This window comes from Thunnus maccoyii, chromosome 10 (genome assembly GCF_910596095.1).
Source record: "Thunnus maccoyii chromosome 10, fThuMac1.1, whole genome shotgun sequence".
NCBI classification, from domain to species: Eukaryota; Metazoa; Chordata; class Actinopteri; order Scombriformes; family Scombridae; genus Thunnus; species Thunnus maccoyii.
The window spans coordinates 29,418,966-29,442,376 of NC_056542.1; the positions used below are offsets into that span (position 1 = coordinate 29,418,966).

General features: G+C 38.4%; 2 protein-coding genes across 3 annotated transcripts; one reads left to right on the forward strand and one right to left on the reverse strand.

The window, feature by feature from the left end:
* Positions 1–2,620: 2,620 nt before the first annotated feature.
* Positions 2,621–6,906, reverse strand: LOC121905734 (zinc finger protein 706-like). The gene is made up of 3 exons (XM_042424216.1): positions 6,774–6,906; positions 5,650–5,798; positions 2,621–4,244 (listed from the first exon to the last, which is right to left on the reverse strand). Exons 2-3 carry the CDS (start codon positions 5,782–5,784, stop codon positions 4,149–4,151), a joined length of 231 nt encoding a protein of 76 aa, XP_042280150.1. The 5' UTR covers positions 5,785–5,798; positions 6,774–6,906; the 3' UTR covers positions 2,621–4,148.
* A 634-nt stretch (positions 6,907–7,540) lies between these two features.
* Positions 7,541–21,798, forward strand: LOC121905733 (grainyhead-like protein 2 homolog). 2 transcript variants are annotated; one of them, XM_042424215.1, is made up of 15 exons: positions 7,541–7,957; positions 8,709–8,895; positions 9,001–9,408; positions 9,776–9,831; positions 10,810–10,966; positions 11,241–11,352; positions 12,766–12,860; positions 17,219–17,377; positions 17,512–17,569; positions 18,684–18,823; positions 18,966–19,003; positions 19,953–20,044; positions 20,133–20,218; positions 20,392–20,456; positions 20,568–21,798. In XM_042424215.1, the coding sequence occupies exons 1-15, from the start codon at positions 7,944–7,946 to the stop codon at positions 20,686–20,688; spliced, it is 1,788 nt and encodes a 595-aa protein (XP_042280149.1). In that variant the 5' UTR covers positions 7,541–7,943; the 3' UTR covers positions 20,689–21,798. The 2 variants fall into 2 exon arrangements, with proteins under 2 accessions (XP_042280149.1, XP_042280147.1); XM_042424213.1 differs by having other exon boundaries at positions 7,545–7,957; positions 10,810–11,068.
* The last annotated feature ends 1,613 nt before the right edge of the window (positions 21,799–23,411 follow it).

Sequence of the window (23,411 nt, forward strand, 5' to 3'; positions counted from 1 at the left end):
ACAAACATTCGTGAGGTTTTCATGTGGCTGTGTGATTTTTTTGTAAGTCGTAATTATTTCAAAATTTAAAGGGGCACTTGTTTTACACACCAACATCAGTTTCTTTGTCGCTGGTCCCACTCAGCTTGTGGAAACAGTTGTGTAAAGTCTTCTGTGGCCCTGGGGGAGATTTGTCAATTCAGAGAATTTAACCCTGAGTTAGTGTTAGTTATTTCAGCCTGGGTTACTGCAGTACAAAGTGGAGGTGTGGACACAGAAAGATCTGGGTGTGAACCAAGTAGGGAGGCTCTAATGAAAGACGCTTTTGAGTTGCCTTATGGGAAATGTAGGATCTAGTGTTTTTGGAGCTTTACCCACACTAGGTACTACATTTTAGGATGTCTCAGCCTTTGCTGCTTCAATTCTGACTGTTCTTTTTTTTTTTTTTTTTTTAAGTTCTTTTGTGCATCCCCCAACTTTATGAAAGTGCAATATTAAATAGTTGAAGGATAAACTTCTTGAGATACACCAACTTGTTTTCATGGCCTTCCACAGACACAAAACATGGATATTGGCAGAGAAGAAAAAAAATCCATATCAGACAACATCAAAACATTTATTTGTCTCTTTAGTAACTTTGTCCTTGGTCTTGATTATGAATTCCTTTTTAAAATCTGATGGCAAATGTGCTACAGAAGGAATTATAATATCTCCACATTGTTATTTTACAATGTGTTTGTAGTAGTAGTAGAGCTTTGTGTATCCAGGATTTCAACTTGGAAGTACTGTGTGTAAAATAATTTTGGATCCAGTTAGATCATTTGATATATTGTAGAGTCACCACACTGCCACTTGTCAGGCTATCAGAGGGTTTCCATGGAATTTATAACAGTTTTGTCTTTTACACAATGAGAGAAAAATCCAACACTGATGTTTGAAGTAATAAAAGTCTTACCCTTGAATGAACAAACAGCACAATACATGTGCAGTAAATTTTCTTGGTGTGATAATTTACCCATTAAGACCACACAAAACAATAAAAATGACAAATGACTATTTAAAAAATTCTGTAAATGTATCATTTAGTTGACTAACAAAGATAGCCCCCCACTAGAATGTTAAACATACTGAGTCAACATGTCACATACAGTAAGTATATATATGGGTATTTCTGTATGCACTTGTAGATGTGTGCATGTGTATGTCTATGTATATTATTTATTTTTATTTTTTTCTTTCCCTTTTTTCTAATATTTTTTGTTCATCTAAGTTATGGTGACTTCTGTATAAATGAGGAAAACCAAGAAAATATAATCCACACGCACAAAAAAAATAAGGCCTTGTTACATAACATCGTCTTTTGCAAGCCTTCATCTTGTTCCAGGTGTTACATGGCTGGAGTAGGGGGTGTGAGCAAGTGGTATTTGTCTTCAGGGTGAAAGAAACTATTGTACAGGCCTGTTCACAAAACCTGTTGTCCTAGTGGCACAACAGGCTGACCCCACTGTTTACAATACCAAGAGTCACAAGATGAGCTGTAGGCTTCTTTATCAGTCAAGAGTGTGAAGGCATCCTGAAAGAGCATGAAGCAAAGGCAGGCTTGTAGCGTATGGGCTTCTCTGTGTATTAACACTACTTTGGCAGGGTTTGTACATAATCATGTTTGTGCACTATGTAGCAAATCTAATCCATCTATGGATAAACAAAAAACTAAACAAAAGCCAATTCTGCATTTGAAAAAAAAAAAGTGGTTTGGTTTGACCCAAATCTGATAGGAAGTAATCCCTAAGTGAATGGAAATCCCTTTTAATTTCTACATATTTGGGGTTACATGCAGGATAATAGAACTCAGAAAATACTTCTACTTGTAAATGTGAGTAAATTGCCATCTGCACAGTATTAGGTATGCTTACATCTACTGGTAACGTAGACTATTCTCTACCCACTGATGAGCATGTCAATTTACTCACCTCTCACTACAGGTCTGGGACTAGAAGAGACTTGCAACAGGAAAATTAACCACTATTGGAGGGAATAGAAAGAGTATCATTCTGCCTCTAATATTTCATAGATTATCCACTTTAATGACTTTTTACAGTATTACAAGTCTATAGACAAACAGAAGCCACCAGCAGGATGAATCAACAACTAACATGAATAGTGATTCATTATTATCTTCATGCTACATTTCTAGCTTGTAAATATAGATTGGGTTTTATTATCAACTGAGTGAATAGGCAACTGTTAGAGAGGTCTTGGACTCTCACCAAGGTGTAAACTGACAAGCTAATAAAACTCAGATTATTAGTTATATTAAACTTGTGGGGTCTAGAGTTTTAACTGAAGCGCTGGTGAGGACATTTATAGCATGGTTTATAAATGGTGCACATGAGAGTGTTTACTGTAATATGGTAGTGACTATAATAGTTTGACAATAACTAGAGCATATATAAAACTAAATACACCAGGTCAGGTCTGAATATGACTCCACATTACACTAATAATCCATACAGCAGGTGATAACACAAACACTCACATACACACACACACAAAGGACAAGAAATATCCAGGCGGAAACTTCTACAAGATCAAGTCCTGTTCAAGAATATAGTTTTAAAAAAAAAACAAACCTTAGTGCTGGTTAATCTAAAAGTAACACCTTTATTAAAAGGCTATACATTACATTACGTGGACAAAGGTATGAACATTACAAAAGTAAAAACATGGCTGGTTGTCAGTCCAGACTTTAGCACAGTGATACAATGTCAGTGGTTAATGACCTGTAGGTCCAAATGTATTGAAAATAGTTTCTTTTGATAAATTAAATCTCTGTTAGCATGCTATGAAAAGAAGCTAATATAAAAATAAGAACCAAAGCTACCTTACAGTGTAATGTAGATCAGACCTTTTAATGCAGGTAAGAATCAAAATACTTTTGCACCATAATGATGGGGTAACAGTAAAGAGTGTGAGACTGCAATTGGGATCTTTTTCACATATGTCATCCAATGACAATGTGACAGGTTTTCTGGACAGTTACACAGCTGACAATACAAATAGTGATGAACAAAATCATTAGCAAATACTACACTGGTGCACACAATTATGTCACTTAACTCATTACAACAAACTGGGGGGTAGGAGTAGATCGTTAGTGTGAACACACAGTGCAAACTTTTATCTTCATCCTAATTCACTGAACAGACCACTCCTAACAGGGTCAAAGACAAGATGAATGTTTTAAACAGTCATCACATTGCTCGAAGTTCATGAAATTGTGTCAGGAAAGGGTTTACTATGAGCAGACTTGCAGTGCCCTCTCTGGTCAACTTTTATACCTCTACTGTACATGAGAGAGTAAGGGGAAAATGTAACGCAGTTTCAGTACCCGTGTAGCACGATGTGTTTAATATATTCTTTATATCAACAAAAATTACAGACTTAACAATTTAGAAATTATCTAGATGACGAAAACTAAAAATCAGTGCAGAATGGAGCTAAATTGAAATGAATTCAAAAGAACACATTATTAGTGGTTCTGAATTAGTGTCTTTCCAAGCTCATTAGGAATTAATAAGTCAGTGTGAATAAACTATATTTATGACTCCAACCCTGGTGGATCACAACTTTGCTTCAGTCAAAAATCCATAGTGGTTTTAACAGTACACTGGATTTGGATACGGATGACTTACAATCATCATTTCAGTATTGCAACTTTGTTCAGCTGAGGCAGTGCCAATTCATATTTTCTTCTACACTGGAAACTTGTCCTGACACAGTGGGAGCCCTGAGATGGTGTAATGGCAGTACAGCCTGTGGACAAGCTGGTCTGGTCAGCATTACATTTTGAAATGATCAGATAAGAAAATATTGCAAGCAATCAGGGATTGAACAGATACATTTTTGGCACATGCCAAGAAAAGGTAGCTGGCAGCTGTGTGTCTACCTTCAGTACTGACCCAGGATCAAATTGTAGCAAGTGAGGAAGCTTTGCACAAATTCAATCTGGAAGAAACACCATGAGCAGGCAGGCAAGTACCATCCCTGCTTTACTACATTAAGCAGCATGAGGAATAATTGCAGTTGTACTTCTTATCTGAAATATTACAAAATGTCGAAACCTGTCCTGAATCAGTCCCAACTGTCTTACTGAAAGAGAGGTGAATCGGTTACGCCTCCACACCAACCAACTCCGGGGGCATCGGAGACTTTGGATGTTTGCTTTCAAAGTGTTGCTTAAAGGTCTTCGGGTCGGGCATTTGTGTCTGATAAAATGTAAAGGAAAGAAAAAGAGAGAAAATTAACAAAATGATATATATTTACAAGGCAGTATATGAAATGCATATTAATAAAAATGTTATCACTATACTTGGTATCCAGATCATGGATCAGATCATGGCAATTTATATTCTCATAAAATTGTATCAGTTTGCCCTGGTTCAGAAGACATGGCTCTGTCCACTGTGTTGGAAAATGAACTGATGAAACTATCAGCAGACAGCAACCTGAGGCTTCAGCTCACACAAGTGCACCTTGTTTCATTCTAGATACTGGCTGCCAGTCAATATCCCTATCAAAATGGGCAATCAAATTTCTGTTGCTTTTGACTGCCACCTATTGATGTGAGTCAGGGCTTTCCATTGTGACTGTCACAAAATCAAAGGCAAGGAACAAACTGAAAGCAACTTTGAATGCTAATCTGAATGTCAGCCTCTCACCAATCCCAGCACGACTTGATCTCATTATTTCCCAGAGCAAGCCCAAGTGTCTCACTGAGGGTAAGCAGAGTATTTATTTACAGCTGACAGTAGCATAACACATATTTACAGCCCAGTTTATTTGTCATGTTATGTTTTTTTTCCATTTATTTGGGAAGGTGGGCCTTAAGTTACAAAAGGTTGAGAAACCCTGCTTTAAACCACTTTCAGAGTATCTAAAAGAACATATATGGACCTTAAGATCTGGTTACAGTTCCCTAAAGATGAAACAGGGAGAGATGGTGGATCAGCCAAGGTCTACCTGTCCATCATGCACAATGGCTTTTAAACAACTAATGAGACTTTAATAAATCTTAATAACTTAACTATATTCATGTGAAAAAAGGAGCTACAATAGTACTGAGTTCTGTTAGCTTGGTGGGAATATGCCAGCTATCAACACATAACAGTTAGGAACACCTGTAGCAACTCAGTGCAACAGCCTGTGATGAATCCTACAACTATGAAGCTTCTAATGTTCAGTTTTAGTAAGAGAGAGGCTGATTTCACTTGATGCAGTCCAATGCAACATCACCACTGACTACAGCTTAATCGGCTAAACTGGGCACCAAATGAACTGATAACTTTGTGAAGCTATTGACAATAGCTGGTTCACTAGTATATTGTACAGCCAGTAACTACCCGATGTAGGGCTAAAATGAAATGTAAAGAGTGATGATCTGGTATAGGCATTGCCTTAATTATACTTACATGACAGCCTCTTTGATATATACTTTCACAAAGCAATTGAAGCAATTTAATAATCCTCAGTAGTGGAAGGCAAGCAGCTTCTTTGCCTGTCCCTCCATCTACTGAGTTCATCTTTCCATCCTAACTTCATGGTTAAATAATAATGAGCTCATAAAAGAATTATTTAAGCCCTGTTTCTTTCTGTATTTGCTTGAGCACATACCCGACACACAGAGCATGTGTATACTAAAGCAGCCTTAGCTGCTGCCTTCTGGTCATGGCCTTTGGTCTTCTTGATATCTGCCTGCTTTTTGGCATTCTTCTGCTGGGACTGGAACTTCTGGTGCCCACGGGCCATATCTGATGCTAGACCTAAAAAAAACATATATATACATACATATATATATATACACACTAGAGTTTGATCAGCACAAGACCATAAAGTAGCATCCATGAACTGAAAAAGACTATAAACCTAGCTGCAAACAATGTCTTCTGAGAAGGAAAGGAAAAATGGAAAGCACCAAGGGACTGAAAGGCACACTAACTGGGAATGCAAAGCAGTCACACCAGCTGATAAAGCAACCGTATCATGTACAATGAAGAGACAATTGTCTTATAAGATCAATAGGCTTCAATATTTGCAGCAGTGGCTGCGAAAATTAAAACCTTTAGAACTAGGTTAATTGCCACTTTTTGGGTCACAGGGATAAAGCAATTAACTTGGAAATTTCCCCAAAGAAATTCAGACTACAATCATTCAAAGTTATAACAGAGAGAATAGATTTGGGTCAGTGCTATGGTTATATGAACTTTGTTTATGAGTGATAGTGACGAGGGAAGGACTAGTGTTCTGTCAATACAACTGTTGACGATCAAGAATACCACACTTATCACAACAGTGTGTGTTAGAGGGTAGTAACCGTTTACATATAGAATCTCATCCACCCATGAGCACTGTGGGAGACGTGAAGTCTGTGTCCGCCATGCATCGCTATCACTCGGCTTTAACAACGTTAGCAGCGGTAGCGCTAGCCAACTTTAGCTGACCACCGAGAGTTTAGGTTAAGAGCGACAGTTTCAAGCGGTTGTTGTGGAAGACAGAGTCGTCTTAGCAACAAAAACTCACACATTTTAATACATTTATGACAGAAGTATAACTTCACATCAAATTAAATGCTCAACTAATTAAGGGAGACAAGCCATCTGTTAGCCGGTTGCTATCGCTACCGTTAGGTTAGCTAACGATGGCTAGGAATAGCATGGAGGATAACACACACAAAACAGGAACTCTGATAGAGATATTATGAGTAAGAAGTCAGGATGCAGATTTGGTAAATGTCTTACCAGTGAAAAATTACTGTATTAGTTACTGCAGATAAACAACAAAATAAGATTCAAGAAACGCTCCTCCGGACCTTCCGCCGCTTCAAGTGGGTTGCCCTTACTGCACTAGTGCGCATGCCCGTAAAGTGTGCTGCCTTCAAGTGCTGTCAGTAAGTGGACAAGGATTCATAAATACGCCTTGAGTTTTGCAATGATATAGACAATGGTGGGAAAGTTTCTGAGAGCACCTCAAGGTAGCATCACTTCCATCCTCTCAGCTTCAAGGCTATTTAAGAAAAAAATAATAATTAAAAACTCAAATAAAAACGTACCAAAGTTTGTGAACAGAAAGCAGTCCCTTACCCATAAAGAATATATTTCTCTATTGGATTGACCACATTTGTGAAGTCCATTCATGAATAACTTTCTTTCTACACGGTGCGAGATTGAATGCCTGCCACAAGGTGTCACGGTACAGACAACAATAAGGCCAAGGTTACTCAGAACAACTATTACGTTCCTCATTTTACATATTACTATGTTCATGATTAAGAAAAGATATGGTCCCTGGCATAGTCGTAAATACAAACTATACCTATATTTATACAGTATAAGCTTATATAAGGGGAAGGGAGGGGGTTCCTATCAGTAAATGTCACTTTATTTTTTTATGTACAGCTTCTAATATAATATTGTAAGTAGTATTAATAGTTAATGTGGAGGAAATCATACCAGTGTCAGGAGAGACCGTAGATAAAACAAATTTGCTTAATTTCAGGTCAGCCCCCACCCTTTCCCACTCCTCCTGATTCACCAATGGGAAAACGATTGTACCACCTGTGAAGAAACATCTAACCAATCAACAGCGCAACTTTCGTTTCCTTGTTTACCCTACTTCTTCAGGTGCTGCACTACCCATCCCTAAACTTACCAACTTCTCCAAAAAGGATACAAACCTGACTAGTGCAAGACATGTAGCTCTGTGTACCGTCAGTAGCAGGCTCACATTTAACTGACGCCAAGGACATTGGAATATATTTTAGTATGCAAGGTTACAGATGATTTCATTGGCTGTTTTGACAGATATGTTAAATAGAGTCAGCCTTTTGCGGGCCTAGTTTTCTCAGTCTCCCTCTCAAAGTTACCTGCACTAACTAGAAAGTCCAGTTTCTCAAGAGTCCTGGAGGCAGCATGGACCTGGACAGGTAAGAGAAGATTATTATTAGAGTTTTATGGGTTATAACTTCTGTTCATGCCATTAAAATTTTTTTACAAGAACTTGAAATATTTAAGATGTCTTTTGTTTCTTTGTTCTTCGCACATAAGCAACAGAACGTTTCTCAATTGAACAAGAAATTATTTCAATGGTTTATTCCTGTTATCTGTATGATACTCATGTAAAGAGTAATATTCACAACATCACAGACATTGCAGAAATGCCAAAATGTCTGTTATCGGAAAATCATTGTTAATTTTTAATTTGGGGAATTTTACTGTAATTTCTGGAGATATAATTAAATGTTACAATGTTTATATTTACTCATAATTATTGCTAAATATTTGACTTAACTTTGAATATTAAAAACTAGATAATGTTTGACGTGAAATATTTGAGATCTTATAGACTGTTTCTTTTAAGCAGCCTCCCTGAATGACCTCAAAAACGACATATTTTAAAAAATGACTCTTAATTTTGATCCTGAATCACCTGCTTGATATTTTCAGAACTGAAATAGTGGTTCTGTTATTTAAAATGTGATAAAGAAGCAGTTGTTTGTCAAAATTGAACTTAGATAAACACATGTCACATGGAGCGGCAGATCCATTGAAGTTTGGTGAGAAACAGCCTGGGGCAGACTTGGTGGCTTGGCAGACACGGCTCCCGTTAATGACAGATTGACTTTGTGGTAACAGCATGGCTTAGTGTCTTCTGCCATCGCCCTGTTGTCTCCTCAGTAAACGGCTGGTGGTGGTGGTACCAAACGAAGTGTCTGTGCCCTCCCGCAAAGTGTTCAGCAGTGAGGATGAAGCATGGAGGAGTTACCTGGAGAACCCACTGACTGCTGCCACTAAGGCCATGATGAGCATCAATGGAGATGAGGACAGTGCAGCAGCTCTGGGGTTGCTGTATGACTACTACAAGGTGTGGAACGCCTGACGTGACAGCCAAAATAATAAGACAATTGTCACATAATATGTTAAAGTTTATTGTGGATCTTATTTTTGGTGTTTGCTTCAACCTTGTCAGGTTCCCAAAGAGAAGAGATGTGTCTCCAGTGGTGTTAAACCCACAGACCCCTCTGCTGTTGGGCCTGATAACTGCGGGAGCTTGGAGATGCTAGATCACCATCTTCAGGCCCTCAGATCTATGCCTGTCAACCTCTCCCTAAACAACTCATCCGCTGCAGAACATCAGGGCTCAAAGTACAGAGGAGAGGGTAAACGTGGAGGCGGGGCGGCTCTTGCTCTGGTTAAGACAGAGGGCCAGACGTCCATGCCGTTTCCCTGTTCTGGAAGTTCCTATCGAGAAGAGCCCAGAGAGCAGATAAGGATGGTTTATGAACAGAGCTGCTATGATTTGTCCCTTGCTGGGTATTTGAAAGATGAACAGAGAAGCTCTCCAGACAGCATGTATGAGGATGCTGTGGAAGAAGAGGTGAGACCGGTTTTCCAAGAGGGGTGATGTGGGGCTGTCTTTCTTTAGTCAACCCTTATTTATTCAGGGAAGTTTCACTGAGAGGAAGACTGTCTTTTGTAGGAGCACCCTGATCACATTCACACAGTTACACACATTCATAGTCCCAGTATAACCACAGTCTGATCTGCTGGCTACTGAGCAGCAGTTGGGGGTTAATGGCCTTTCTCAAGGGAGGGGCAAGCACTGCCTTTTCACTGATTGAACCTACGACCTTCTGGTCACTAGCTTGCTTCTCTAACCTGTAGGCCACCACTGCCCTTGTAAGAGTTTTTCTCCATTGGTAGTAGTTTCTTGCATTTGAAACACACATGATCTTCTTTTACAGATGTATCACAGAAGTCCTTCCTCAGGAGTTGATGAATTGCACTACAGCCCACCAGAGTAAGTTAAAATTCAAAGAAAAGCAAACTCAAGACTCAAATAAAGAGCAAATAAAAGTCACACTGGTTTTATGTTACATACTGTACTTCCTGCCTACAAAATGTTCCGATGAAGTGTTTATTAGGTCTTAAAGGATATTGCTGGCAATATTATATATTTGTGTTATTGTCAACAAATCCCATGAAAAGACCAAAAAAACAAGACTGCATCTCTCAATATAATCAAACTACCCTGGCCTTCCTGTGGCACTCAGTCCCAAGCCTGTTGATTTCCACTGAAGATGTCATCTTTAAAAACAGCTTATAAATATTAGTATATACTACTAGTATATAAATATATACTAGTTTATTTTTTTAAAAGCCGTTCATTAAACAAGAAGAATTACTGCATATGTTAGGGACTATATCCTGCTGCGGATTAATACACATCTGGTGCTCTAGTAAGTATTTACAGCAACAGGACAGTGTTTGTGGGACTGAGTCAAAATAAACTACAGTTTCTAAATTCATCATAATGAAGGAACATGTCATCCAGTGCATCGGTGTGGCTCACTGATGTGTGTTTAATAGTTTTTGGGCAACAATGGAACTCTATGGCACAGGGAAATAAAATACTATATATCAGGCTTTGGATACACATACTGGTTGGGATTTGTTGACAATAAGAAAAGTATAGAATATCACCAGACTTATAGCTGTGCTGTTGCACATGGGAGTACTTTGAATCAACAAAAAAAGTGTTTATTCAGAGCCATAAGAGTATCATCAGAACCTTGCTACGCCCTTTCTTCCACCTGGCAGTCAGAAAACAATTTCAGTTGTTTTCCTTTTCATCAAAATGTCAACATTTGTGCTAATTTTACTCATATATACAAATACATATATATTTAAAAAAAATGGTTTATTCTTTGTATCAGAGGTGATACTGTACCCTAAGGAAGGTTGCCAGATGTTCCCACACATGCTCATGTTCTTACAGTGACACTTTCCAGTACTGTCTGGACGCCAGCATGTCGCTGCGGCCACAGAAAGGAGAAGGACCCATGGCTTACTTGAACCGGGGCCAATTCTACGCCTTGACATTGTCAGAGATCGGCTTTAGATCATCCCGACGTCAGCCCCAAGGCAAAGTGCGGGTGAGTGGGCCAACGCCGTCTCACGGGCCTGATGGGAGCACATCCACAAGTGAGCAGTGCACCATGGAAGGCTCTGAGCTGCAGCAGGACAGTATTGTACAGGTGAGGGAGGGGAGATAGTAAATGGAGAGGCAGTGTAGAGGTTGAGAGTTTTAATCTCATTGTTAGGTAGTGTGAAATTGTGTGTTTCAGAACAAATTTGACACATATTTTTGATTATTAAACTTTTCTACTGTTTTGGCCTGATGCTACCATATTTCTGTTTCAACTGCAGAGCGTTATCATGGTTGTCTTTGGGGAAGATAAGTGCAGAGATGAGCAGCTGAAGAACTGGAAATATTGGCACTCCCACCAGCACACTGCCAAACAGAGAGTCCTGGACATTGGTAAGATGATTATTGTTATCCTCCTCACTGACGGGCCTGCCGGCTGCATCCAGTGATTGATGAGGTTTGTAAGCAGGACAGATGGGGAATAGGCCCAGATACAAAAATGGCAAACTCACTTCAGTATCAAATATCACACTCAGATGTAGATATTATGATGCCTGAGCTCCACAAAACAATGCAGGTAAAGAGAAAGTAAGCAGGTGGTAAACCTGTAGGAACCTCCAGGAGAATCCCGTCGCATACCCTGAGGCGAAACCCTGTACAATTTGAATAACTGTCAATCTTCGATTCGCACAGGAGCACTGAGAAGAGACAGCCAGTGGGTCTGCATTTGCATAGACGTTAACAGGAGAAGTAGGTGGGGGCCTGGACTGAGGCCATATCCTGTATGATCAGCAGGAGACAGGCCTCAACCTGTGGTTGAAAATGCAATGGAATGAACTAGAGATGTCAGACACTGTGCTGGTTGTGTCGGTGGCAAGTTCATGCCAATACTATGGTGAAATCTATAACCAAATGTACGAGTCGAAACTACTTCAGTATGTGAGCAGATGAGTGTTTTAAGCAGTATCCAGGAACCTGTGAGAATCTTGACTGATTTAGATCTTCATTTGTTGGCAAATGTTTGTTGTTAGGGGAAAAAAAAACACCTGATTATGATACAGATACTGAATTTAAGATAAATTTAAAAGTGTAAACAGACAAATTTGAGTTTATTTAAAGACAGATCAACATCATAGCAGCTCAACTGGGGTGGAATAAGTACATTTACTCAAGAACAGTTCTTCAGTACAATTTGAGGTGCTTCTACTCCACTACATTTTAGGGGAAAGTATTGTAATTTTTACTACATTCATTTGAAAGCTATAGTTACTTTTTCAGATTAAGATTTCACATAAAACACATATGAAAACCTAAAAAACAATATTTCGCAGAGAAGAACAGAAGAAGAAAAAAGTCCAAAATGTGAATGTAAATTTGTACAGCAGAACCTTTCCTGCCCCATTAAATCTCACGACTCTTCAGAATCATCTTGGCCCGACTGCTTGGTTTGGAACCACTGGACCAAACTATCGAACTGTACATGCAGTAGTCAAAACTAGCAACAGCTCAACCAGCTATAACAGTAAAATACTACATGTTGATGCATCAGTATTAACAATCTCTTTATTTAATGTATAATGATATATTGGTCACATGCACATTTTTCCTGCAGAACGAGTACTGTTGATAATTTAAGTATATTTGGTTTATAATACCTCTGTACTTTTACTTAACTGAAGTTTTAATATTGTTGTATTGTATTATTGCTTGTGTCACAATATTACAAATGCCCTGAAATGTTAGAATCAGTTCTGACACCTCTAAAACTGACTTTAACAATTTCTCTGATCTTCTTTTCACATGCAGCTGACTACAAGGAGAGCTTCAGCACGATTGGAAACGTGGAGGAAATTGCCTACAACGCTGTCTCTTTCACATGGGACGTCAGTGAAGAAGCCAAGGTAAGAAAGCTAAAGAAAAAAGAGGGAGATTGTGCTGTTGAAGTCAATGCAAGAGGTGATTGATCTAACAGAGGAATAATTACACTGAAATTACATTCCTTTACAGTTGATAATTTGGTTTTATTGAATTTAATTTGTCTTTTTAAGGATAATAAACTCCAAGACTCCCAAGTTTTTGTTTTAGGGATCTTTAACTGTCTAATTAGCTCACACTGCAGACGATGTTTCAGAATAGTTGCAGGAGCATATGCCAGGCCCCTCTGTCCACCCCCAACCTCTTTGTCCTCCGTGATAGTGGGAGCGTCCCTTGCTTTGTGTTGGGTCATTATTCGGGGTCGCAGACACGCGGGGCAAAAAGACCCTGAAAGGAGCTGCTCGTCTTTCACCTTTTGTAAAGGTGGTCAGTTGGATAAAGACTAACGGCAAACGGCATGTAAACACTCACACACCCTCACACACACACAGCATCAGCCCACCCTCAGGCTGTTTTGTGCTCGGGAGATTGTGGCTGTGGCTCCCATTCAGCTCGAGTTTAATGAGAACACCACAAACAGGCTGATTGAAAGAGCGGTAATTACAGCTTAGTTGGTTTGTGGATAAATATTTATTGTTTGGCACACACCTTCACTCTGCTGTAATTGTTTTAAGGGCGTTCAGCTGTTGTGATGATATTGCATCAAGCTCAGTTTATGCTTCTTCTATGTACTTGTTCTACACTTTACCGCCGAAATGTACCAGCATGTACAGTTTTTTCATTAATTTATTTGAGTTTCACGTAATGAAAAAATAAGTAGGCTCACCTGTACAGTCCTGTTATTACATGATATAATCTGTCTGGTAACATTTTTCAGGAAGGAACATATTTCCTGAAATCATTGATAAAAGAACATATGGTATAGGGCTGCCTCTAATAATTATTTTCACAATTAATTAATTAGTTCTTTAGTCCATAAAATGTCAGAAAATGGTGAAAAATGTCAATCACTGTTTCCCAGAGCTCAAGGTGACTAACGATATTCAGTTTACTGTCATAGAAGACTAAAGAAACCAGAAAATATTCACATTTGAGAAGCTAGAATCAGAGAATTTGAATTTTTTTTTTTTTATAAAAAATGACTCAAAATGATGAATCAATTATCAAAATAGTTGGCAATTAATTTAATAGTTGGCAACTAATTGATTAACCGATTAATCGTTGCAGCTCTAATATGATATGATATTTATTATTTATGCTGACAATGTCAGATATGCATTCTTATTCTCATCAGTCTCATCAACAGGAATAGATTTTCTGTATTCACTAATAATTGTCTGTTTGGATATGAATAATATTCAGGCCCATGCGTGAACGTGCGTGAAGTCCTCAAGGCTGAAGCTGGGACAGACCCATCCTGACTTTTAGTCTTTAGTATAACACTGGATCCTACGTTTCCCATCATGCAAGTCAATGGCATCTTTTTCCTTCCTTGTAAATGTCCATATCTTTCAAAATGAAAGACATTCAGGGCCACAGAAGACATTACACACTGTTACACATTAGTTCTGAGAAGTACTTTTTCAGGATGAGTGAGCTGATTTTCATGTTTAAAATCGGTGGTGTGCGCCTTTAAAAGTGACTTTACTTTCATTCAAATCCTTGTATTTCTTTAAAGCTAAAGGGTCAAACAAACATTTGCAGCATATAACATGCTTGTTAAATATGAGTATTGAGTTCTTCATAGTGAGTGGGGTGGTTCTGTGGAGAGTAAATGTGTGTCAGTGTTGTCGTGATCTCGATAAAAAAACGTTGATTGTCAGCCTTGCTGCTGCACACTGACTATCGTATTTAGGAAATAAGGTGGGAGAGTCTGAGAAAGCACCTTTGTTATTGTGAAGAAATGAGCAAGCTGTGGAAATGTGGAATGCTCTCTCTCTCTGTTGTGTCACCTAGAAATGTTGTTCTCCAAACATAATTGGATGTCCAATCAGGCTCTGATGCTGACATACGAAACGGATATATCTGGAGCAAATTACTAGTTTGGGGGGTTTTTTTGTTTGTTTTTTTTTTGGCATGGCTCTGCTGTTGCCAGGCAACAATCATCATCCTCCTCATTGTAATGGAGTGTGAAATGTAAGATGAGCTCCTTCCTGCAGCATGACTCTGTTTTTGTATTTGTTTGTTTGTGCCATGTTAAGCGGATGGCACCGAACAGCCACTTTACAGTGCCCTCATGAACTTTTTGCTCTTCAGGAAGGCAGGAAGGCATTTTGAATGCTCACACATGCGGGATGCGCAAGCACAACAAGCCTCCTACACACACACACACACACACACACACACACACACACAGATATTAGCAGCAACGCGTACTCTGCTTCTGGAGAAATTTAAATGGCTTGGGTCTGTGGAGGTGTGAATTTGTGGAGGTGTGTAGGAGGCTTATTTGTGCTCCAGGCCTTTCCAGAAATCAGCCCTCACCTTTGCAGGTTCAGACACGATGCTGCTGCCGCTGCATAGTGGGAAAATTGCTTTTGAGCCGCTGTGAGGAATCTTTACCGTTATCCGTTTCTGCCGACCTGTTGCTCAAGCTGTCGGTCCTGTTAAACTGGAAAATCCATCAGGAGTTTATCTTGGTTTTGATTGTTTGGCTTTGAACAATTACTAATCATGGGAATCTGTTCCATCATGTGATGAATTGTGTAAAGGTACCACATGTACTGTTTTGAGTCTACATTTCATGATTAAAAAGGGAGTAGGCTACAGGATTGTGCTAAGATTTTGTGAGTTTGTGAATTCAGTTTTTCTCTCACAAGCTTTTAAAAGATTCAGCAGCTCAGCAAGGCAGCAGGTATATTCTGCTACATGTTTATCTCCAGGAAAGAGTTTTTGGACCAAAGCCAAACTTCTAAGAGCTGTGACATTGACATACAGGTCTGGATTAATAATAAACCACCTTTATTTCAGCATTGCAGGAAGGAAATCTCACTTTCCCCTAAATCACTGTCATTCACAAGTTTGTTCTCACGGATTGGAAGCTGATTTGTCAGCATATGAAACTGAGAGTTGTGTCTGGCCTGTGAACTGCTGCTGCTGCTGCTGTGGTGACTCATGACCCTCATGACTGACCCTCTCACTCACTCACACACTCACTCATCACTGCACAGTTTATGAGTCAGGTCGAGATTCATTGGAGAACAAAGATCTGACTGGCTGTAAAACTAACTGATCTGATCACAGGAGAGTCATGGGTCCTCAAAGCTAAAATACAGACAGTGTTCCCTTTTTAATAGTTTTAGGTTTATAGTTATTGCCTTAGCTGTGCCTAATAGAGTGAATTAAAAGGATTAATTTCCTAGTTTGTGTGAGGGAAGAACCCTGCTTTACATCCCTGTGTGACTTGAGAACTTGTCCTGACAAGATGAACACACTGATTCATCTTCTTACTAAATGTCTGAGATTATTTATTTAGTTATTTAAGTAGGTTGAACGATTACTCACGGACACGCTGATAAAGTTTCTCACCAGTCTGCTGGTTCCCAACCACTTTGGCCTGTGACACCTTAAAACGAAGATTTACTCGTACTTTACTGTACTTTAATACTTTACTTGTATTAAAAGTTTCTATGCAATCGGGCTTAGTGGTTAAAACACAGAGCAGTTTTGACCTCACAGAGTCGTCATCAGGGCAGAAACAGTGAAAACAGATTAAACCTGCTTCTCTATGTGGACGATACACCAGAAATAAACAATGTTTTGTCAAATAATAAAATAACCCACAGATGCAGACAACAACACTATCACAATAACATCAATATATTAATATCATAAAATGAAGAAATAATCACTCAGAATGATGCAGTCCCATCAATAAGTGTAATTAATAAAGTTGTTTTATAAAAAGGGTTTTTTAATCTATTTCCTAATTAAAACCTGAAGACATCAAATTCTACACACTAGATTTTTAGTTCTGATGGCGTATTTGTGTTCACTCACTCAGTCTTTCAAGTTTTCTTTTGGTGCGTCCGATGTGAAAACATCTTTCTTCATTCTAAATGTTTTATTTGAATACTTTTATAGGCCTGAAGATATAATTTTTTCTTGTAAAAGGAAAAATGTGAAAATATTAACATACAATCATCTGGGAACAGACTTCTGTAGCAAGAGTTTTTCTGCTTTTGGTTGATCATCTCCAGATCCCTTTGGGGGTCTTGAACCTCAGGTTGGGAACCACTGATATAAACTCTGAGTGATCTGTGTAATTTAATTTCACATTTGATTAACAATTGTACTTATTCCTTTCTGAAATTAAAAAATCCTAAAAAATGGTCACAAAACACCCACATTTGACCCTGTCTTCTGTCTTATTTTTGTTTCTTAGGTCTTTATCTCCGTGAACTGTCTGAGCACAGACTTCTCCTCACAGAAAGGTGTGAAGGGGATGCCGCTGATAATCCAGATCGACACATACAGCTACAACAGCAGCAGCAGCAGGCCCATCCATAGGGCCTTCGCTCAGATCAAGGTCTTCTGCGACAAGGTGACGATGGCCTGCTGGTTCAGACAAATACCTTGTTTGATTTCCAGTTGGATGATTTTTTTCTGCTTCACTTTTTTCGATCAATGAGCATTTTCTAGTTTTCTATCCCATCAACCCCCCTGTGTGTTCTGCAGGGTGCTGAGAGGAAGCTTCGTGATGAGGAGAAGAAGCAGCTCAGGAAGAGGATGAAAGGTGAAGACATGAACTAACTTTAATCATGTGCACATAATTAATGTTGATACGTTTAAGTTTTATTGTTTTATTTGTTTCATACAAATAAAAACAAAAACATGAATGAAATATAAAAAGTATGTGTGTGGGTGTGGTAGAAATGTGTAATGGCTTATATGAAAACCACACCCTAAAGACATACAAAACGTAAAATACACACAAAATCACCAAAACATTTTAAATATTAGTGTTCAAAAATTGCACTATAAAATAAGTGTAGAATTATAGTTTAAAAAATGCAGAAAAACAGAAGTATCGCTGTATTAACAGTATAAACAAAGGAATCCATTAAATATACATTTTCATTCTAAAAGATAACACCATGATATTTGATAGAAAACTGACAACATGATGTTTCATACAAAGGAAGATGAAGATTCTTAGCTTGTCTGGTTGGATAATTAATTAATTAATTGTGAATTATTAACAAAAATATTCTATTCATAATCATCTAAAACTGAGATGCACTTGGTACAACAGCTTTGGAAAAAGTTGCTAATCTAATAAACTGTTTTTGCAGCAGCAATATTTGAACAGATAAATTGGGAAAGTACTTGTCCATACAATATTACAGTATGTTAAATATGGATAAATTAGACTATAATGTTAAGAAACATGTATTGTGTACAAAACCTCTTATTTTTCCCAGAATCCCAAGAGATTTAGTGACCTTATTGCAGACAAAACCAACCTGTTCTCTCCAAGAGTCTATCATCAATCAGAATACCTAAAAAAACATGTTGATGCAACTTTATTTCTTCATTATCAATATGAAATTTAATATGCTCACTGTCATATTTCTTACTTCCTGCAAATAACATGAAATTAGAATTGACATTTAATCACTTAACTTATTTGTTTGACACCATATGAAGTAATACATATACAGTACAATACAGTTGATTTTAAAAACAGCTGAAACAAGGTTACAAAGCATGTTTCAGTACATAGAGGACATAAAACATCAGCACAAAATTGAGGAGCCAGGCAAAATGTAATCAAACCTTCAAATCAAATCTGCACTTGGAGCGGTTGCCTGGCAACAGATGCTGAATTCACACTCTCTCTGGATTAGGGAAAAATGGCAGCTCAGGGCTGACCTCTCCCATTAAGAGGGATGACAGCAAGCTGTTCAAGACCATGACAGACCTGGACTCCCAGCCTGTCCTCTTCATTCCTGACGTGCACTTTGGAAACCTGCAGAGAGCGGGCCAGGTGAGGGACACACACACACACACACACACACACACACACACACACACACACACACACACACACACACACAAAAGACACTTGCTGAGTTGATGACCGTGGTGGGACCCAGTCTTGACTCATGTTGTCTGTACTCCATTCACAGGTGTTCGCTTTCAACACGGAGGAGGTCGACAGGGAAGGGTGAGTGTCACGCTGTTGTTTTCACACCACTGGTTTGCTTCAAACTCTTGTGTGTTGCAGCTCACTGCACCACGTGCACCTGTGTCACAAGTCCTCTGAGTGGTTTATTTTTGATGATCTGGCCATGCTGAAATACTACTCTGTGTATGTCATGGTTAAATAGATTGGATTCCACTCCTTTTATATCACATCTAAGAGAACCGAAGAAGAATAAACACAAAGCTGTAGTATTCCCTTTAAAGCAGTGGGTCCCAAGAAACATTTCAGGGTCACCAGACACTTTTAGACTCTAAAAATCTGAAAAAAACCAAGAGGAGAATCATTCTGTGGTTGTTCATGTCCACACAAAGGCCAAAACCTTTGATTAGTGGTGGAAAATAACTTAGTACATTTACTCAAGTACTGTGTTTTAGTACAAATTTGAGGTATTGTACATATATTTGCCACTCACAATTATTAGTTACTTTTCAGATTAAGAAATAAAATAAAGTATTTTAATATTCTAACTGTTGATTAAATTGTCTGCTCTTGTTTTAAATGTGTTATGCACTTAGGGCTGCATTAGTGTGAGAACAATGCTCTATAGATCAATACATTATTATTATTATAATAAAAAACATATGATACACTTATATAATATAATGCATGATTATTACTAGTGATCTACCTTAAGTATCTAAAATTCGCTCCACATTGATAAACTACAACAGTAAAATCCTCTTGCATGTATTTGTTAGTGATAAAACAAACAATATAATATACCATAATAATACAACACTTTAAAAGAAGCCAGAGTACTTTTACTTTTGATATTTTAAGTACATTTAGCTGATAATACTTCTCTACTTTTACTTAAGGATCTGAATACTTCTTCCACCACTGCCTGTGATAAAAGCTCACATGTAGACATTGAATTATAAGTGGTGGCATGTGTCTGTGTGTTCATCAGGAGTGTTCTGATGAAGAGGGTGTCATGTGTTGCTGATGAAGATATCTGTCCACCTCAGCCCAAGAAGCCCAAAGTGGACCAGGAAAGGAAAGGTTCGTAAATGTCACTTTTCTCTCGTCAGTCCTGAATAAACATTTGCAGTTACTGTAGATCTGTACTCATTTCTTGTCTTGTCATCAGTTCTGCTGTATGTGAGGAAGGAGTGCGATGAAGTGTTTGATGCCTTGATGCTGCGTTCCCCAACCCTCAGCGCCTTAACGGAGGCGGTGAGTATCAGCAAAGTGCAGTTTTAGCTGCTGCAGGGTGAAATAACAGGACGTTCGTTGTGCTAAACAGGACTAGTTCATCCCAGAACTGTGAGACAATCCTTTATAAATAATGACAGTCCTCAGGGTGCTTCAGCTGGTTTAACTTGCATTGTTTCTTCACTGTTTAACAGATCTCAGAGAAATATGCAGTGCCTGTTGACAAGATGGTCAAAGTTTACCAAAAAAGCAAAAAAGGGTGAGTAAAGAGCCAAACTCCAAATAATAAAAAAACCCCATCCAAATTAATTTAAGGAAATTAAACGATAGAACTCTTTCTTATCTGCTTCCATGTATTGTCTTTCTTCAGGGTCCTGGTGAACATGGATGACAACATCATCCAGCACTACTCCAACGAGGACACCTTCATCCTGGCTATCGACAGCTCAGCGGACTCCCTGCGTGTCACCCTGTCAGAGACAGCCACATAGCTGTCATCATATTGTCAGTCAGAGGGGATTGCTGCTGGGTGGAACTGTAGCCATGCTAATGTTGTTAGCAGTATTAGATGACAAAAAATATGTCACTTGAAGGCCACATAAGAGTCTTGGTAGGGTTTGTTGCTCTACATGGATCATTGGCTAAACTCCATCCAGCAAACGCCTCACTTGCTGCAGCACTTGTTTACTAGACAACCTGCTGGAGGAGGAACGCAGGCTTAACTTTGAAAACTTATGAAAGTGCCCAGATTTGTGGCTGGATGGGAAACATGTTTGATCTCTCCTGGCTGACTGCCTATGCAAGTCTTCACTTCTTGATTCTTGGTGCACCAGAAGAAAGGTCTTTACCCAGTCCACCACAGGGTATCCAGCCAGCTTGCTGTGGTTTCACAGGAAGAAGACACTACGGTATCTAGTAGTCTTATTGGATTAGCAGAGACTGCTGTTTGCTTCCTCTGCCATCCTCCCTGTTACCTCTTCTTGTGGCGGAAGTTTTTAAATGACTTGATCAGATGTTTGAAAGGCTCTCGCTACAAAGAAAATCTTTTGCTGACACTAAAAATCCCATGGTAATGGTTTATTGTTTTGTTGTGCACTATTATTTTTAGACGTGTCTTGATTCTGAGTCAAAGCAAATATTTAACATACAAGATTCTTCATTAATTCTCAATATTTTTTTTATTGTCGGTCATATATTTTTTTTTACTGTGTACTAAATGTTTCCAATCAGTGCCAGTGAAATACCAGTTAACCCAGGTTGTGATTACATGCTGGTGTCTCAGGATCTATAATTACATGAAGCACCATTATGGAACAAGACTGCAGGTCTCCAGGATGCTGTTAAACTGTTTTGCTTCCTCTGCTCGTGTGTTTGTTGCTCTTCATCTCACTGAGGAGACTGTAATCATTAGTATTTATGACATTAGGACTTCACTTCCATTTACACCATCCTCTTCTGAGGCTATTGAAAACCATCAAAGCTGAACAGTCTAATCGCTGGGTTTCAACTCACTGCTTGTGTTTACACCTGATCCTTCGTACACTCCATGCACCATGATGTACAGCCTTTTAAATGAGTCAATAAATATAGTTTTATATGCAGTCATTTGTCTCCTCTGATTTATTGTACTTCTGACACCAGTTGTTTGCAGTTTTAGAAGTAATCAAACATTATTATTTTACCCTATATGGTTTTATGAGTTGTTAACAACAGCTTTATTGTTAATAGATAATGTATAAACCATCGTCAAGAACAACATTTGGGTTGCCAGTTTGTGAAAAATCTGGTGTCTAGCCATCGATTCATATCTGGTTTTTGGCAATATTTAGTAATTAATGTTAGTACCCATTACTAAATGTGTAGTAAGATTTTAGTCCAAATCATCTGTATCATCTCATAGAGTTCAGTCAGTCAAAGTTATATTTTTACAATCTGGCAATGCAAAAGTTCTGTGTAAATTAGACTGTTCAAAAGCCTGTTTTTTTCTTAGTTTCCATTTGATTTACTCTGTAAAATATCTGTGATGATAATGAGTTTTGACCTCTCAGGCTAAATACTGGATGCTACCATACTCTGCATGGTGGAACCTGAAGCAGGTACTCCTCAGTGCGGGGGGGAGAGGGGGACTTCAACCCCACCTCTGCATGTTTTTTGGGTTAAAGAACAAATGATGAAATCTATTACTTTTATTTACACATAATAGTCTCCTAAAAGCTAGAATTGAACATCACGTAAAGTAAGATTGGTTTCTGTTGATGAAAACTTTTTAATAATATTAATAATATGCCCTTGTATAATTTTTCAACTATTCTCTAATCTTTTCTTTTTTGTAAAATATTGGATAAGATCAGACCTTTTGAACAGTTATTCAAGTTCCTTTCTGTAATCCAGGATCAAAGTACTTTACACAGACTGCAGCTCAGTGAGACGGGTCACAATGATCTTGTTTCAGCGAGCCAAACTGGCAAAAGGCGTCATTTGACATTACACCTCAGAAAAACGGCTCTGAAAATCCAAGAATGTCAGTGGGTGGTTTTGGTCAGTAGGGACTTTGACAGTATGATGGATGTCATGAAACTTTGGGTAGACATAGTTCCCCTGCTGACTTTGATGATCTCCTGACTTTCCTCTAGCGCCACCATGAGGTTGAGATTTTGGATCAGAATGAATTATCTCAAAAACTGTTAGATGGGCTGCCATGATATTTAGTACAGACATTAATGTTCCCCACATGTCTTGTAGAGGTCATTATGTCTGTGTCTGTGTCTGTATGTCTGAAAAGCCAATGAGATTCCCTTCATCCTCAGCTGTTCTTTGTGTTTAGTGCTGATTAGCAAAATTTTGTTTGCTAATATGCTAAACTAATGACCTGCTATTAGCATGCTATCATTGTCATGATGAGCATGTTAGCATGCAGATGTTAGCATTTAGCTCAAAGCGACACTGAGCAGAGTACAGCCTCACAGAGATGCTAACATGGCTGAAAACATAAATTGCAGTGTAAAGTAGTTTAAAGGCAGTGAAATTAGGCTTCACATATCCTCTTACTATATATACATTTAATTTTACAATAAAAAGTGTTTTAACTATTTTTATTGGTGAGCATTTTAATATGGTGGACTTAATTTTAGCATTGCTAAAACTAGAACCCAACAGATACTGGATTTTTAAGGCCAATATAGATATCAGTTCTCTAAAGTTTAAAAAGAGATAA

Bases quoted from the DNA above. Each gene is read 5' to 3' on its own strand.
- LOC121905734 (XM_042424216.1), bottom strand. From the start codon at position 5,784: ATGGCCCGTGGGCACCAGAAGTTCCAGTCCCAGCAGAAGAATGCCAAA. The intron at 4,245-5,649 runs GTATGTGCTCAA...ACATTTTATCAG, and splicing joins ACACATGCTCTGTGTGTCGG to ACACAAATGCCCGACCCGAA.
- LOC121905733 (XM_042424213.1), top strand. The intron at 8,896-9,000 runs GTGTGGAACGCC...CAACCTTGTCAG, and splicing joins TGCTGTATGACTACTACAAG to GTTCCCAAAGAGAAGAGATG. The intron at 9,832-10,809 runs GTAAGTTAAAAT...ATGTTCTTACAG, and splicing joins TTGCACTACAGCCCACCAGA to TGACACTTTCCAGTACTGTC.